The following is a 16,734-nucleotide window of genomic DNA, read 5'->3' on the forward strand; positions in this document are numbered from 1 at the left end:
CCCCAGCAGCAGCATCAGCCCCTCCACGGCCCGTGCACTTGCAGCCCATGCAATTCTCCACCCACATCCAACAGCCCCACCACCCCAGGGCCAGCAGCCCCTCACCAGCCCCGGGCCAGCAGCCACCCCCGCCACAGCCTGCCAAGCCTCAGCAAGTCATCCAGCATCACCATTCACCCCGGCACCACAAGTCAGACCCCTACTCAACCGGTAAGTGGCCCTCACCTATAGACTCTAGGGAGGCTGGTGCTGGGCCTGTAGTTTTGTCCTCAGGAAGCCGGAAGGGTTAACTCATGCTTCAGGCTGCAGTGGGTTCAGAGCTGAGCCTCAAAGTCTGGCTGTTTGGAGGGGGACTTGGAAGGGTCATTGGTGTTTTCTGCAGCGTGTTTATCAGGTGTCTGTCTTGCTTGTGAGTCGAGATCACCCAGAATAAGGCCCCTCTGGTCCCTTTTAGAACTTAGAGTCAGGAGCACGACAATGCTAGGTGACTTCTTGCTAGGTGGGGAAGCTAGGGGCCCAGGGTAGGCACCTGATCCTCCTCGAGGGGGTCAGGATATGCTTCCAAGAGGCAGTGATCACAGACAGGTAGCAGCTAACGTAGAAAGCAGAGTGAGTAGTGAAGTTCAGGGAGAGCCAGAACCATGGTGAGGAGCACTGAGCTGGAAGCTCAAAGGCAGCTCAGAGCCTGCCCGGGACCTGTCCTCGTCACCTGTTCCCAGCCTCCAGCCCAGTCCAGGCCACCCTTTTCCCATTGACAGCATTGGTCAGGCCACACCCTCTCTCCTTTTCTGGGCACTTAAGTGTCAGTAACTAAAATGTCCTGGCGGGCTCTGGCAGGGGACGTTCTGGTCAGTGCCTCCTGATGTGGTGCTGCAGGGTTAGGGTGGAGGGTCCTGGCCTCAGCAGTGTAGATGGTGCTGTCTGTCTTGGGTGTGTACCGGGTGCTACCTGCAAATCAGCAACAAGGCAGGGCTGTGATTACTCCTAACTCAACAAAAGCTGCTGGGTGCAGGCCGAGTGTGGTGGCTCACGCCTGTAATCCCAGCACTTTGGGAGACCAAGGCAGGTGGATCATCTGAGGTCAGGAGTTTCAAGACCAGCCTGACCAAGAAGGTGAAACCCTGTCTGTACTAAAAATACAAAAATTATCCAGGCGTGGTGGCAGGCACCTGTAATCCCAACCACTCGGGAGGCTGAGGCGGGAGAATCGCTTGAGTCTGGGAGGCGGAGGTTGCAGTGAACTGAGATCATGCCACTGGACTCCAGCCTGGGTGACAGATTGAGATTCCATCTCAAAAAAAAAAAAAAAAAAAAAAAAGCTGCCAGGTGCCAAGTGGATCGCTGCGTGTCCTGAGCCAAGAACAGCTGCCTGTCCTCCCTGGGAAACACTGGTGTTGGGCCTCGCAGCTGTGCGGCTGTGCCTGTTCTCACATGAAGCAGGGCCAGGCTCCTGTTGGGGGTAATAGACAGGATGCAAGGCATTTAGTGCCAGCACTCGGGTGCAGTGAGCGCCTACCAGGACTGAGGCAGGTCTCCTCTAGCCAGCTATACTTCAGGTCCCTGACCCTGACTCGAGCCCCAACAGGCTAGGATGGGGCATCAAGAGGAGTGTGGATTGGGATCCTGCTGGGAGCTTCAGGTCAAAAGCCAAGTTGTTAGACTCCAAAGAGACTTAACAGGCATCCCTGGGCACCCTGCCAGCTTTCAGGAGCCATCCGTGAGCCACCCTCTGAACCCACCAGCAGGCAGGTGGTTTCTATAAACCACAGCCCCTGGAGCCTACTGTTGCCCAGGTCAGACTCAGCAGGTGCTGAAGGCGCTGCCCTAGGTGGGTGGGAAGCTGTTGCAGTCGTGTGCCTGTGGATCCCTGGCAGGCCAGACCTGGGGCCCTCCAGCACTTAATGGAGATGGCAGTGCCCAGAGTGGTCCCAATGTGCTAGAATTGAAGGAGACGTCAAGGCCAGGAAAACGAGCCACGCAGGGCAGTGGGCTGCGGGGACAGGGTGGGCCTGGCCACCATATGGGCTCCAAGCAGCTGCAATGTCTTCTGGCATTAGGAGTGGGTCCTGGCTCTAGAGAGGCAGGAGAATCGACCACACCTGGGGCATTGTGGTTTGCTCCAGGCCTATGAAAATAGGTGTCTCCAGCCAGCAGGACTCCTGGAGAACCCAAGGGTGCCTGTGCTGGCAGACGGTGGAAGGAGATGGGCGTGAGGCTAGGCTGGGAGCAAAAGCATTGCAGAGAGGCAACCTCCTTTGTGGACAGTGTGGCTTGTCCCGAGCTGGAGCTAGTCAGTGGGCTGTGAGGCCCCTTGCCTGCAGGGATTCCAGCAGAGAGAGGCCACGTGTTGGATGGGCAGGACTCAGCTCCTCCAGCTGCGCAGTCCTGAGGTGCTGGCTTACTATGATTCAGAGCCCAGTAGTCCCTGTGGCTGCTGGATCCTTCCCAGCCTTGGGTTGGATGCAGATGGCAGGCTGGTCTGTTTCCTAAAAGAGACAGCTCCAGGCCCTGTTCTGCCTGCTCCCCACTCGGCCCAGGTGGAGGCCAATTCCAGGCTTCCCTCTTCTGTGGGGCGTGCAGGCTGAGTGGGGAATTAGGACCATGGGGAGGGTCCTGAGCATCCCTACCCTCAGGACTGAGTCCTGCACCCTCTGCTGTCATCCACGTGGGCCAGGCTAGTTGGCAGGAACCCAGGCTGAGCTTTGTGGGGTTAAAAAGTATTAGGGCCCAGGCCCTGCCAAGCCCACATGTGTCAGGATCTGTGTTTGCCACAGCGTCCCAGATGGTTCTGATGCACACAGGAGGGTCAAACACCAGGACTGGTGCCACCAGGCTCCAGAAAGCCCTGCTGCACACTGAGTTATTCCCCACGTGCAGGGAGACACAGGGCACTCAGCCCTTTGGGGGAGCGGTCATGTCCTCACCAGGCCCAGTCACTTGCATGGGTCTTTACCTTCTTGAGCTGGGCTGATGGACCCTTGTCCCAGGGCCTGGGTGGCATGTGTAGGTTCTCCATCCAGCCCATCTTTTCCTTCCCGACAATTTTCTCAGGGCCCAAGTGGCCCAGGGCCAGCAGCTCTAAGCCAGCCCCTTGACACATTCCTTGTCCCCTCTCCTAGGTCACCTCCGTGAAGCCCCCTCCCCGCTTATGATACATTCCCCCCAGATGTCACAGTTCCAGAGCCTGACCCACCAGTCTCCACCCCAGCAAAACGTCCAGCCTAAGAAGCAGGTAACGGGCAGGGCTGGGCCATAGTCTCCAGGGCCAGGCGTGGACCGGGGCCGGGGGTGCCTGCTCACCTCACCAGCTGCTGTGCCTGTGCCATCCCAGGAGCTGCGTGCAGCCTCCGTGGTCCAGCCCCAGCCCCTGGTGGTGGTGAAGGAGGAGAAGATCCACTCACCCATCATCCGCAGTGAGCCCTTCAGCCCCTCGCTGCGGCCGGAGCCCCCCAAGCACCCGGAGAGCATCAAGGCCCCCGTCCATCTGCCCCAGCGTGAGTGCCCTCTCCGCCCACAGCCAGGGCTCAGGCCCCCAGGCCTATGTTGGACTTGAGCTTGCTGTGGGGCTGGTGGACTGTGCCCCGCCGTGGGCCTGGGCTCATGGGCTGTTTATGTTCCAGGGCCGGAGATGAAGCCTGTGGATGTCGGGAGGCCTGTGATCCGGCCCCCTGAGCAGAACGCACCGCCACCGGGGGCCCCTGACAAGGACAAACAGAAACAGGAGCCGAAGACTCCGGTTGCACCCAAAAAGGTCGGGATGGAGGCCCATGGGTGTCACTTGCCCCTTGGCCATGAAAGGTGCCATGCTGGGCATGCCCCCTGCTATGCCCTTTGGGGACAGCAGACCCCTCACCCACTCCAACCTCTCTGTTCTGCAGGACCTGAAAATCAAGAACATGGGCTCCTGGGCCAGCCTAGTGCAGAAGCATCCAACAACCCCCTCCTCCACAGCCAAGTCATCCAGCGACAGCTTTGAGCAGTTTCGCCGTGCTGCTCGGGAGAAGGAGGAGCGTGAGAAGGCCCTGAAGGCTCAGGCCGAGCACGCTGAGAAGGAGAAGGAGCGGCTGCGGCAGGAGCGCATGAGGTGGGTGAGGGCTCTGGGCGGGGCATGGGGACTCCTGGGGCCACACCAGTTCCCAGGCTGACTGGGACCCTCTGCCCAGGAGCCGAGAGGATGAGGATGCGCTGGAGCAGGCCCGGCGGGCTCATGAAGAGGCTCGCCGGCGCCAGGAGCAGCAGCAGCAGCAGCAGCAGCGCCAGGAGCAACAGCAGCAGCAGCAGCAACAAGCGGCTGCGGTGGCTGCCGCAGCCACCCCCCAGGCCCAGAGCTCCCAGCCCCAGTCCATGCTGGACCAGCAGAGGGAGTTGGCCCGGAAGCGGGAGCAGGAGCGAAGACGCCGGGAAGCCGTGAGTCTGGAGTCCTGGTGGGGACCCTGGCCTAAGGGTTAGCTCTTGGGGGAGCTGGGAAAGGGGTACTGGAGCCTGGACAGGGAGGGGCAGCAGGGGAGCCCAGGCCCTGCTGGTCAGCGTGTGGTCATCTGGGCTCAAATGTAGGGGCCTGAGTGCTGTGTGTGAACGGGATGGGCGCTGTGAGGGGTCAGCCCTGGGGAGGGCAGTGGGTGTGAGGACTTGGAGCTGCAGGGTGGCTAGGTCACCTTCCTGACTCCCTCCTTCCTTTCTCCAGATGGCAGCTACCATTGACATGAATTTCCAGAGTGATCTATTGTCAATATTTGAAGAAAATCTTTTCTGAGCGCACCTAGGTGGCTTTTGACTTTGATTTTCTGGCAAAACATTGACTTTCCATAGTGTTAGGGGCGGCGGTGCAGGTGGGAGCAGTGGCCAGGGGATGCCTCAGGGCCTGGCCCTCCTGCATGCTGTGCCCGGGGCAGGCCTGACGGGCAGCTGAGGATTGCAGAGCCTGTCTGCCTTACGGCCAGTCGGACAGACGTCCCGCCACCCACCACCCCGCACAGGACGTCTGCTCAGCGCACGCCTTGTTACGAGCAAGTGCCGGCTGGACCCAAGCCCTGCATCCCCATGTGCGGGGCAGAGGCCCTTCTCTCCGCCAAATGTCTACACAGTATACACAGGACATCGTTGCTGCCGCCACCGTGACTGGTTTTCTGTCCCCAAGAACGTGACGTTCGTGACATCCTGCCCGCCAGGAGTCCTTCCCCACACCCCAGCAATCGCCGCCCGCTCTCAGGAGGCCAGGGCAGGCCTGCGTGGGCTGGAAGCGGGCGAGGCCAGCCCACCCCCTCGCTGGCACTGACTTTGCCTTGAACAGACCCCCCCGACCCTCCCCCACAAGCCTTTAATTGAGAGCCGCTCTCTGTAAGTGTTTGCTTGTGCAAAAGGGAATAGTGCCGTGGAGGTGTGTGTGTCCATGGCATCCGGAGCGAGGCGACTGTCCTGTGTGGGTAGCCCTCGGCCGGGGAGTGAGGCCGCCAACCAAAGTCAGTTCCTTCCCACCTGTGTTTCTGTTTTTTTTTTTTTTTCTATATATATTTTTTGTTGAATTCTATTTTATTTTTAATTCTCTCTTCTCCTCCAGACACAATGGCACTGCTTATCTCCGAAATGGTGTGATCGTCTCCTCATTGAGCAGCGGCTGCCACCGCGCTGTGGGTAGTGTGTGACCGTGGCTGTACTGTATAGTGAACATAGTTGGCATACCTTTGTTTGAAGTTTGTTGGTGACTCCACCAAACTGGTGTAAAGAAAAAAGCTCAAAAAAATCCACAAAAAAGACAAAACACACAAAAAAATCCTGCCTATATTTTACTCAGTTTCAAACTTTATTAGTCTATTTTTAATTATAAAACCAGAAAGCTGCGATTTCTTTTCCTTCCCCTCCCCCACCCCACCCATTTGTTGGCTTTTTTGTTTTTTAATGTCAGATCTGTTGAGTTGGTTTTTTGTTGTTGTTGGTTTTGTTTTTTTACTGAGAAAGGAAGGGCCAAGGGATGAGGTGGGCACCAGACCCTGGGGGCGCCACAGACTGCGACTCCCCCACCTGGCGCCCAGCCCTGACCAGCTGGCCGTTCCTGCCCGTGCTTGCTTTTTTTTTTTTTTTTTTTTTTAATTTTATAATTGGACCCCTTGGTGAGGTTACGCGTGCCATGAGAACCCACTCTACACCACGACGCTGGTGCCTCAGTGTTGGCCAAACTCTGGAGTCACTGACTGGTTTGACTTTCATACGGTGAATATGCATTTGGTCTGTACTGATCATGGAATAAACACATCTCTCTTTTTTAATGCTGGCGTCTCCCTGACGTTTCTTTGTGAACTGTTGCCTAGGCTAGGCCCAGGGGATCCCCTGGACCCCAGACCACCTCTGTACAGGATCTACCGCCAGGGGTTACCTAGCCCCTCTCCTGTGACCTGTCCCTGTCTGCCCTGGGCAGGAGCCATGCAGGGTCATACCAACCACCCCAAGCTGAAGCTGTGACACAGAGCCCAGTACCCATCCTTGTAGACCCTGGCCGAGGTGGAGGGTGTACTCCAGCAGAACCCTGGCCAAACTCCAGACAGTATTCTTCCCCTCCACGCTACTCTATCCTGTCTCCCATTCACCAAAGGTCTTGGGCCACTTCTCCTACCTTGCCTGCCTCAACCTAACTCCTCCTTTCATTTAAGCTCAGGGTTAACCAGATATTCTTAGATAAGTCTACGTCCCCCAAAATAGAATCCTAACCCCCCATGCATATACACACACACGTGCACATTGCTGCCCCAGAACGCCCACAGGTGGCCGCCCTGCCTGTGTGCCCACCTGTGTATGCACATGCCCCAGCCACAAGGCACGGGTGACGGCCAAGAAGAGCCCCTAAGATGTAAGATACAAGTATATAATTTATATGTATGTAGAGACAAACTGAAACATTTCCAGCACTGTTCATTAACCTACATCCCCTCTTTTTGACCTTTCAAGGTCCTTTATTGTCTTTGGATCTGCCAAATCTCCCTGTGAGGGTGTGGTTCAGGCATCCAGCCAGAGGCCCCCCCACTTCCTCTTTGTCCCTGCCCACTGAGGCACTTCCTCATATACCACTGTGCCGCTTCAAGTGTGACGTATTTAGGTTCTTTGGGGTTTCTTCCATCTCATCCCACCCCCTCAATTGTTCCTTGTTTTGTTCAGACACTTCCCCAGGCTGGGTCCAACTGCTGAGCTGGATAGTTTTCTCTGCACCTTCCTGCTGAAGATTTAACTCTGCCATGGCCTTCTCCACACCTCCCTGATGGGTGTCTCTCTAACTGGGTTGTAATTAGAACTGGGATCTATTTAATTTCTCCAGCCATTTCCCAACCCTTCCCACAGTACTAGAAATCTTAGTCCTATACCAGAGTAAGAGGTGTGTACAAGCCCCCACTGTACTGTATGCACGGATCGCTTGGCCAATAATTATGTCAGTGAATCTGAGACTTGTATTAAACACTTTAGACATTTGTAGAAGGGAATTCATAGAGTTTTCACTTATATATGAAAGGTTTTTTTTTTTGTGCAGTTCTCATTGCAAAAATAAACATTTGTACTGAATATAAAGTTACTCTCCTGTGACGACTGCTGTCTTTTTGTTTGAGGGTAGACAGGAGAAGCGGGGGAGGTGAGGGCGGGGGGGTCAGTGATGTGTAGCAGAGGAAGGGAGATTCCCAAGACATGCACCACCCATGTGGCCAGATTAGCGGAGTCAGGAGGGAGAGATCCTGGGAACATCAAATTGTGAGAGAATTGATTTAATGGAAGGTATAAAAGAAAAAGCTGCCAGGCACGGTGACTCACGCCTGTAATCCCAGCACTTTTGGGAGGCCGAGGTGGGAGGATCGCTTGAGGTCAGCAGTTAGAGACTAGCCTGGCCAACGTGGTGACACCCCATCTCTTGAAAAATACAAAAAATTAGCTGGGTGTGGTGGCACACGCCTGTAGTCCCAGCTACTCTGGAGGCTGCGACAGGAGAATCGCTTGAACCCTGAGGCGGAGGTTGCAGTGAGCCGAGATCATCACACCACTGCATTCCAGCTTGGGTGATACGGTGAGACTCCCAACTGGGGGAAAAAAAAAAACGCTTTGATAAAGCTTTGATGTAGGCTAATCACACAACAAAAGAAAGGTAGTGGTTAAGTAGTCCAGGGAGAACAAAAGTTTGTACACTATGGATAATGTAATCATACAGGTCTATTCAGCTCTGAGATGCGTTGTTTACTGAGGCAGAACATAAACCACTATTCACCTTTAAGTAGCAACTTCATGGACTTAATTATGGTCCCAGGACAGTAATGTTTACCAGCCTTGACAGTTCAAAGGTATATGGATAAAAGTGGGAGGTGGAAAGGGGCAAGAGGTGACAAGTGGAGTGTTTTTAAAGGAAACTAATAGGGAAACAAAAAACAGCATGTCCAGGGGTAGTGATGTGAGCAAGTCGTGGCTAATGTCATACACTGATTAAGTCAAGAAATAGAGGCGGGGCATGGTGGCTCACATCTGTAATCCCACTTTGGGAGGTGGAGGCTTGAGGATCTCTTGAGGCCAGGAGTTTGAGACCAGCCTGGACAATATAGCAAGTCCTCTCTATGAAAAGTTTTTGAAAAATTAGCTGAGTGTGGTGGCACAGGCCTGTAGTCCCAACGACAGGTTGTAGTGTTTGAGCCCAGGAGTTCGAGGCTGCAGTGAGCTATGATCGAAACCCCATCTGAAAGAAATAAAATGCTAAAAACGTTCCAGTGGCTGCTTCCGGGAGGAAGGGTAGGTGTAGCCACAGATTGCTGCCTTTTTCCCCTACATCTTTATGGATGGCTGTTTAACAGGATGTATGTCTTAGGCAAATGACTTCATCCTCGAATTTCAGGTTCATGATCTCCAGGGATGTGATTATGCTACTTAATAGGGTTGCTATACGGGTTAAGTGATGGGTGTCCCTAAAATGTTCAAGAATATCGGGAGAAGGTTGCAAAATAGGCGGAAGAAGCTGGCTGTTTTTTTTTTTGTTTGTTTGTTTTTTGTTTTTTGTTTTTTTTTTTGAGTCGGAGTCTCGCTCTGTCGCCCAGGCTGGAGTGCAGTGGCGCAATCTCGGCTCACCGCAACCTCTGCCTCCTGGGTTCACGCCATTCTCCTGCCTCAGCCTGCCGAGTAGCTACAGGCGCCGCCGCCACGCCCGGCTAATTTTTTTGTATTTGTTTGTTTGTTTAGTAGAGACGGGGGTTTCACCATGTTAGCCAGGATGGTCTCGATCTCCTGACCTCGTGATCCGCCCGCCTCGGCTTCCCAAAGTGCTGTGATTCCAGGCGTGAGCCACCGCGCCCGGCCAGAAGCTGGCTTCTTGCAGGGACAGCAGGGCCGCAAGGCTCTGTGACTCTAGGCCCCATCACACCCGGCCCTGTCCCACTTCCTTTTTCGGCCAGAACCCCAGAACCCCAGTCATTCAATAGGTCGGGTCCTCCTCGGGGGAACCAGGCCTGCCCTCTAGGAATCAGGGTATCCCCGCCTCCTTGGCCAGCTCTCGGAGCCTGGGACTCAACACCTGCCGATTGGCTCCCGGGCCAGGACCTGTCGCTTGGGCATCAGTGGCCGCCGCCGTCCAATCACAGACGTACAGGGGCGGGCGTGAGGGCCTGTTGGACCAGCAGGAGGACGGCGACGGGCCGAGGCCGCTGGACCCGCCGTTGGAACCACAGCTGGGTGAAGTCAGTGCCGCTAGGTCTGTGGAGCCAGACCCAGGGGAGAGTCGCGCACTCCGGGGTGGGGAGCACCAGGCGGGCGTCGGCCGGGCCTCCCGAAGCCTCCTCAAGCCGTTAATACCGCCCGCCCCTCCCTCCTAGTCCTACATCTGGCATTGCCTGTTCCTCTTTTTCGGCTTCCAGGCCCGCCCGATCCGCCATATTAGGTCCCGGCCTCGCCCTCCGTCTCATTGGCCCCCCCCAACCCAGGCCGACCCTCAGCTCTTTGGCCCAGGCTCCCGCCTTCTCCGCCCAACGTTAGGCGTCACCTTCTCTAGGTTCAACCCTCTCCCCGCCCACCTGCATAAGCCACGCCTACCACTCCAACTCTCTGGCTTGTAGGCCGCACCTACTCTGCATATGCCCCGCCCCTCACTCCAGGTGCCGCCCACTTAACTGAGGATCCAGGATCCCCTCCTTAAGGTTTGGGCTCGGAATTGCCTTTATTTTTTCTTGAGATGGAGTTTCCCTGTTGTCACCCAGGCTGGAGTGCGGTGGCGCGATCTGAGCTCACCGCAACCTCCACGTCCCGGGTACAAGCGATTCTCCTGCCTCAGCCTCCCAAGTAACTGGGATTACAGGCGCCCACCACCACGCCCAGCTAAGTTTTGTATTTTTAGTAGAGACGGGTTTCACCACATTGACCAGGCTGGTCTCGAGCTCTTGACCACAGGTGATCCGCCCGCCTTGGCCTACCAAAGTGCTGGGCTTACAGGGATGAGCCACCGCGCCCGGGTCGGAATTGCCTTCTTTAGACCCTCGCCCACCTGCTGCTGAGTCCTCCTGGGCCCCGCCGCAGTCGTAAGCCCCGCACACGCCCTGCTAGGCCCCGCCCATTTATTTCCCCCCTTTCCAACCCCTTCCTCCCCAGCCTCCGCACCCTACCCTTGTTTCCTGTCCCTGTCGCGCCCAGGTGTTTACCTGGCACTCAGGTGAGTCGTGTGCTCGGGCGGTTTCGGTCGGAGCCGCCCGCCTCTTCCCTCAGTGCGTCCCACAAACCCCGACGGCACGGAGGGGCCCCAGGCCAAAGGCGGTGGGCCCCTGAGCCCTGACACCGCCCTGCCACTGCTGCAGGTGACCCCGGCCGGCAGCGCCGCCGTGGTCCCGGAGCGCAGCAACATGCCCGAGCTGGTGGTAACCGCGCTGCTGGCGCCGTCGCGCCTGTCGCTGAAGCTGCTGCGCGCCTTCATGTGGAGCCTGGTGTTCTCGGTGGCGCTGGTGGCCGCGGCGGTCTACGGCTGCATAGCGTTCACGCACGTGCTGTGCCGGCCCCGGCGCGGCTGCTGCGGACGCCGTCGGAGCGCGTCCCCCGCCTGCCTGAGCGACCCCTCGCTGGGCGAGCACGGTTTCCTGAACCTCAAGGTGATCGCACGGGGGCGCTATCGGGGCTGCGGGGTCGCGTGGGGTCGAGACGGTTCAAGCCTCGGGAGGGGGGGTTCCCTAGGCTTCAGGCCGTGCCCTCCCCCTAGAGCTCGGGCCTGCGTCTGCACTATGTCTCGGCTGGACAAGGCAACGGACCCCTCATGCTGTTTCTGCACGGCTTCCCTGAGAACTGGTACGTCTGGGGCCCAGGGGCCTGAGGCGCACGGGACTCCGGGGGCAGGTGGAGCTTGGGTTCCCAAGAGTCAGGGGGAGGGCTGCGTAGATCGGGACAAGCTGAACATAGATGGGGACAGGGGTACTGGCCAGCATACCTAGGATCCCTAGGCCCTGAAGGGACAGGACAAAGGGGTATTGAGGTTGATTGAGGCTCCCTGGATTCAGGGTGTAGTTGGCTTCAGCCTCAGGCTCTGCCTCTGCCTCTGCCTGGGATTCCTCATCCTCCTTTTAGGGGAAGTTTAGAGCAGGAAGGAGGGGTTGCCAATGGTTGCTGATGGGCGTAGGGTGCAGGTGCAACCTGAGGGCCCTGACTCAGCCTCTCTCCCCCACCCGCCTGGCAGGTTCTCCTGGCGTTACCAGCTCCGGGAGTTCCAGAGCCGCTTCCATGTTGTGGCTGTGGATTTGCGAGGTTACGGCCCCTCAGATGCACCCCGGGATGTGGACTGCTACACGGTCGACCTGTTGCTGGTGGACATCAAGGATGTCATCCTAGGCCTGGGTGCAGACATACCCCCATCCTAGGCGTGGCCTCCCTCATCCTGCACACACACATACCCCCACTTTCTCCTTGCTGGAACCTACTTCCCCCACCCCTGCTTCAGTCCTACCAGGCACCTCACTTATGCCAGCTCCTTGGATTCCCACAGGTTACTCCAAGTGCGTCCTTGTGGCCCATGACTGGGGTGCCCTTCTTGCCTGGCATTTCTCCATCTACTACCCATCCCTGGTCGAGCGGATGGTTGTGGTCAGTGGTGCCCCCATGTCGGTGTACCAAGGTGTGTGTGGGAGTCCGGGACACTGGGATGTACTTGTGTGCAAGGGGGCAGGTACATGTGTATGTGTTTGCAATTCTCTGTATACCTGTCAACACATCAGGGGCCGAGGGTGCAGCAATCAACCCAGGTCCCTTCCGTTGTGGAGCTCCTCACTCGGAAATTAATGACACGCTAGACCCAGTGGCTCACACCTGTAATCCAAGCCCTCTGGGCCGCTAAGGTGGGAGGATCACTTGAGGCCAGGAGTTCAAGACCAATCTGGTCAACATAGCAAGACCCCAACTGTCTCTCCAAAAAAAAAAAAAAAAAAAAAATGGCATTGGTGGTGCACGCCTGTAGTCCCAGCTACTCGGGAGGCTGATGCAGGAGAATCTCCTGAACCCAGGAGATGGAGATTGCAGTGAGCTGAAATCATGCCATTGCACTCCAGCCTACGCAACAAGAGCAAAACTCCATCTCAAAAAATAAATATAGGCCGGGCGCGGTGGCTGGTTGCGCTTTTTGGTGGCCTTCAAGCCTGTAATGCCCCAGCACTTGGGAGGGCCGAGGCGCGGCAGATCACGAGGTGCAGTCGCAGATCGAGACATCCTGGCTTAACACGGTGAAAACCGTCTCTACTAAAAAAATACAAAAACAATCTAGCCGGGCGAGGTGGGGGCGCCTGTAGTGCCCAGCTACTCGGAGGCCTGAGGCCAGGAGAATAGGTGTAACCCAGGGAGCGCGGAGCTTTGCGAGTGAAGCTGAGATCCGGCCACGGCACTCCAGCCCCGGGCGACAGACGACGCGAGACTCCGCGCGCGAAAAAAAAAATAAATAAATAAATATATAAAATAAAATATGGTCAGGCATGGTGGCTCTCGCCTGTAATCCCTGCACTTTGGGAGGCCAAGGCCTGTGGATCGCTTGAGCCCAGAAGTTCAAAACCGGCCTGGCCAACATGGTGAAACCCCGTCTCTACCAAAAATACAAAAAATCAGCCAGGCATGGTGGTGCACACCTGTAGTCTCAGCTACTCGGGAGGCTGAGGTAAGAGCATCGCTTGAACCTGAGAAGTGGAAGTTGCAGTGAGCCAAGATTGTACCACTGCACTCCAGCCTGGACGACAGAGTAAGACTCTGTCTCAAAAATAAAATAAAATAAAATAAAATAAAATAAAATAAAATAAAAATCAATCACAATACACTTAGGACTAATCCACATTTTTTTATAGCACTTACAGTAACAAGGAACGTGCACACAGTAACCTACTTAAGGCTCCTGGGCTTGTGAAGGTTGTGTTATCCCCATGTTCCAGCTGGAGGAAACTGAGGCTGGGGAGGTTAACAATGTCTATCATATCACCTGATGTTAATACTCAGCATTGTGGTCATAACTGTGCTCTCTCTCTTTCTCTCTTTTGTTGTTTTCTTTTCTTTTCTTTTCTTTTTTTTTTTTTTGAGACAGAATCTTGCTCTGTCACCAGGCTGGAGTGCAGTGGCGTGATCTCAGCTCACTGCAACCTCCGCCTCCCAGGTTCAAGCGATTCTCCTGCCTCAGCCTCCCAAGTAGCTGGAATTACAGGCCACCACACCAGGCTAATTTTTTGTATTTTAGTAGAGACGGGGTTTCACCATGTTGGCCAAGATGGTCTCAATCTCCTGACCTCATGATCTTCCCAAAGTGCTGGAATTACAGGCATGAGCCACCATGCCCAGCAACTCTTTTTTTCTTGAGTTGGAGTCTCGCTCTGTGCAGTGCAATGGCACAATGTCAGCTCATGGCAACCTCCACTCACGGCAACCTCCGCCTCTCAGGTTCAAGTGATTCTCTTGCCTCAGCCTCCTCAGTAGATGAAACTACAGACGTGTGCCACCATACCCGGCTAATTATTTTGTATTTTTAGTAGAGACGGGATTTCACCATGTTGGCCAGGCTGGTCTTGAACTCCCGGGCTCAAGCGATCTGCCGGCCTTGGCCTCCCAAAGTACTGGGATTACAGGAGTGAGCCGCCATGCCTAGCAACCTCTACCTCCTGGGTTCAAGTGACTCTCCTTCCTTAGCCTCCAGAGTAGCGGGGACTACAGACACACGCCACCACGCCCGGCTAATTTTTGTATTTTTAGTGGCGATGGGGTTTCATTATGTTGCCCAGGTTAGCGTCTAACTCCTGACCTCAAGAGATCTATCCGCCTTGACCTCCCAAAGTGCTGGGATTACAGGCGTGAGCCACCGCGCCCGGCCTCCATATATATATATATATTTTGGTAGATACAGGGGTCTCCTTAAGTTGCTTTAGGATGAACAGAGAGTTTTGTCTGCGTCTTTCACTGCTGTATCTAGAACAAGGCCTAGCATGCAGTCGTTGCTCAATAAGTGTTAGCTGAATAAAGCAGAAGAAATGCACCCTGGCGGCCGGGCGCGGTGGCTCAAGCCTGTAATCCCAGCACTTTGGGAGGCTGAGACGGGCGGATCACGAGGTCAGGAGATCGAGACCATCCTGGCTAACACGGTGAAACCCCGTCTCTACTAAAATTAAAAAAAAAAACTAGCCGGGCGTGGTGGCGGGAGCCTGTAGTCCCAGCTACTCGGGAGGCTGAGGCAGGAGAATGGCGTGAACCCGGGAGGCGGAGCTTGCAGTGAGCTGAGATCCGGCCACTGCACTCCAGCCTGGGCGACAGAGCGAGACTCCGTCTCAAAAAAAAAAAGAAATGCACCCTGGCCTGGGCAGGGGAAGCACACCAGTGGATATGGGGGTTCCCAGGAGATGCCCCCATCCTGTGGATAGTGAAACATGGCAGGAGAGAATGTAGCTGGTGCCCATGCCAGGAGGGGTGTCTGGTACCTTCACAGACCCAGGCAGGCAGCAGTGGCATTCCTGAGGCTTGTGTGCCTGACCTGGGTGTGTGTAGGGGTGCAGGTGTGTGGGGCCATCCCAGGGGCAGGCCTTACATCTCTCCCCTAACCCTTCTATCCAGACTATTCCCTGCACCACATCAGCCAGTTCTTCCGTTCCCACTACATGTTCCTGTTCCAGCTGCCCTGGCTGCCCGAGAAGCTGCTGTCTATGTCTGACTTCCAGGTACAGAGGGTACAGGTTGAAGGGAGGAGGGAAGCAGGTCAGGGCTGGGCAGACTGGGCACCGAAGCCAGAGTCCTGCTGTGTACCTAGATTCTGAAGACCACCCTCACCCACCACAAGACAGGCATCCCACGCTTGACCCCCAATGAGCTCGAGGCCTTCCTTTATAACTTCTCTCAGCCTGGTGGCCTCATTGGGCCCCTTAACTACTACCGAAACCTCTTCAGGTAAGACCAGATGCCAAGCATGAACTTGGGAGATTTGCAGGGGCTGGGAGTGGGGGTGGGAGGCAGCCATCCTTCTGCCTATCTGTCTGCCTGTCTGTCTGTCCTGGCCACAGGAACTTCCCCTTGGAACCCCAGGAGCTGGCCACACCCACATTGCTGCTGTGGGGGGAGAAGGACACTTACCTGGAACAGGGGCTGGTGGAAGCCATCAGCAGCCGCTTTGTGCCAGGCCGCTTGGAGGCCCACATCCTGCCAGGCATGGGGCATTGGATCCCACAGAGCAACCCCCAGGAGATGCACCAGTACATGTGGGTCTTCTTACAAGACCTGCTGGACTAGTGGCCCTTGCTGGCCTGCCCAGGAGGCATGGATACTCAGGAAGGAACACACATATCTGCGTGTGCCTGGGAGTCCATACAATGTCCATACATGGGTGGACTCTTGAATCGCTCATACGTATGGGACTCCTGGATCTCACACAGGTGCACCTATGGGTGCCTTGGGACACACCAACCCCTGTACTCACACACAGGCATGGATGCATGCATGTGTAAAATCACTTCGACCCTCGGAACTGGGTATACCTCTCCTCCAGTGGAGCCAGATGCCAAGGGGCCTCACTCTGCTCTTTGCCAAAGTTGGTTCTCTGCCATAGCTGCAAAAACCTTAAACCCTGACCTTCCTGTCCCTGCCTTCCACCTCCTGCCTGGGTCTTCAGCTCAGTGCTACTCTAAATACGATACTGCTGACCACATTTGGCTACTTCAACTTAAATGTATGTTAATTGAAATGAAATACAATGAAAATGCAGTGCTCAGTCACACCAGCTGGATTTCTTTTTTTTTTCCCCTTGAGACAGAGTCTTGCTCTGTTGCCCAGGCTGCATGGAGTGCAATGGATGCAGTCTCGGCTCACTGCAGCCTCCACCTCCTGGGTTCCAGCGATTCTTGTGCCTCAGCCTCTCGAGTAGCTGGGACTACATGTGCGTCACCAGGCCTGACTAATTTTTGTATTTTCAGTAGAGATGGGGTTTTACCATGTTGGCCAGGCTGGTCTCGAACTGCTGATCTCAAGTGATCTGCCCACCTCGGCCTCCCAAAGTGCTGGGATTACAGGCGTGAGCCACTGTGCCTGTCCACACCAGCTGTATTTCACGTGCTCGATTGCCACATCAGTGAAGAAAGTTCTGTGTGGCAGCGCTGATGAGGGTAATCCTAGTTTAGGAGCAGGGGTCAGGGCCGGCCGCAGTGGCTCAAACCTGTAATCCCAGCACTTCTTTGGGAGCCGAGGTGGGTGGATCTACGCGAAGTCAGGGAATGATCAAGACCATCCTGGCTTACAACATGCGGTTGAAAC

General features: G+C 55.7%; 2 protein-coding genes across 2 annotated transcripts in view; both read left to right on the forward strand.

The window, feature by feature from the left end:
* Positions 1–7,555, forward strand: part of BRD4 (bromodomain containing 4) — a 100,956-nt gene extending 93,401 nt beyond the window's left edge. Inside the window, 8 exon segments of the mRNA XM_017863558.1 lie at positions 7–16; positions 19–210; positions 3,120–3,232; positions 3,332–3,494; positions 3,621–3,751; positions 3,879–4,084; positions 4,164–4,407; positions 4,685–7,555. Of these exon segments, the coding sequence (XP_017719047.1) occupies positions 7–16; positions 19–210; positions 3,120–3,232; positions 3,332–3,494; positions 3,621–3,751; positions 3,879–4,084; positions 4,164–4,407; positions 4,685–4,753 (1,128 nt within the window). The 3' untranslated portion in view covers positions 4,754–7,555.
* A 2,015-nt stretch (positions 7,556–9,570) lies between these two features.
* On the forward strand, positions 9,571–16,198 carry EPHX3 (epoxide hydrolase 3). Its single transcript, XM_017863564.1, has 8 exons — positions 9,571–9,700; positions 10,794–11,081; positions 11,189–11,274; positions 11,660–11,817; positions 11,966–12,094; positions 15,049–15,152; positions 15,242–15,378; positions 15,492–16,198. The coding sequence occupies exons 2-8, from the start codon at positions 10,839–10,841 to the stop codon at positions 15,715–15,717; spliced, it is 1,083 nt and encodes a 360-aa protein (XP_017719053.1). The 5' UTR covers positions 9,571–9,700; positions 10,794–10,838; the 3' UTR covers positions 15,718–16,198.
* Positions 16,199–16,734: the final 536 nt, after the last annotated feature.

Source organism: Rhinopithecus bieti, unplaced genomic scaffold, assembly GCF_001698545.2.
Source record: "Rhinopithecus bieti isolate Rb0 unplaced genomic scaffold, ASM169854v2 scaffold_71542, whole genome shotgun sequence".
Taxonomy (NCBI): domain Eukaryota; kingdom Metazoa; phylum Chordata; class Mammalia; order Primates; family Cercopithecidae; genus Rhinopithecus; species Rhinopithecus bieti.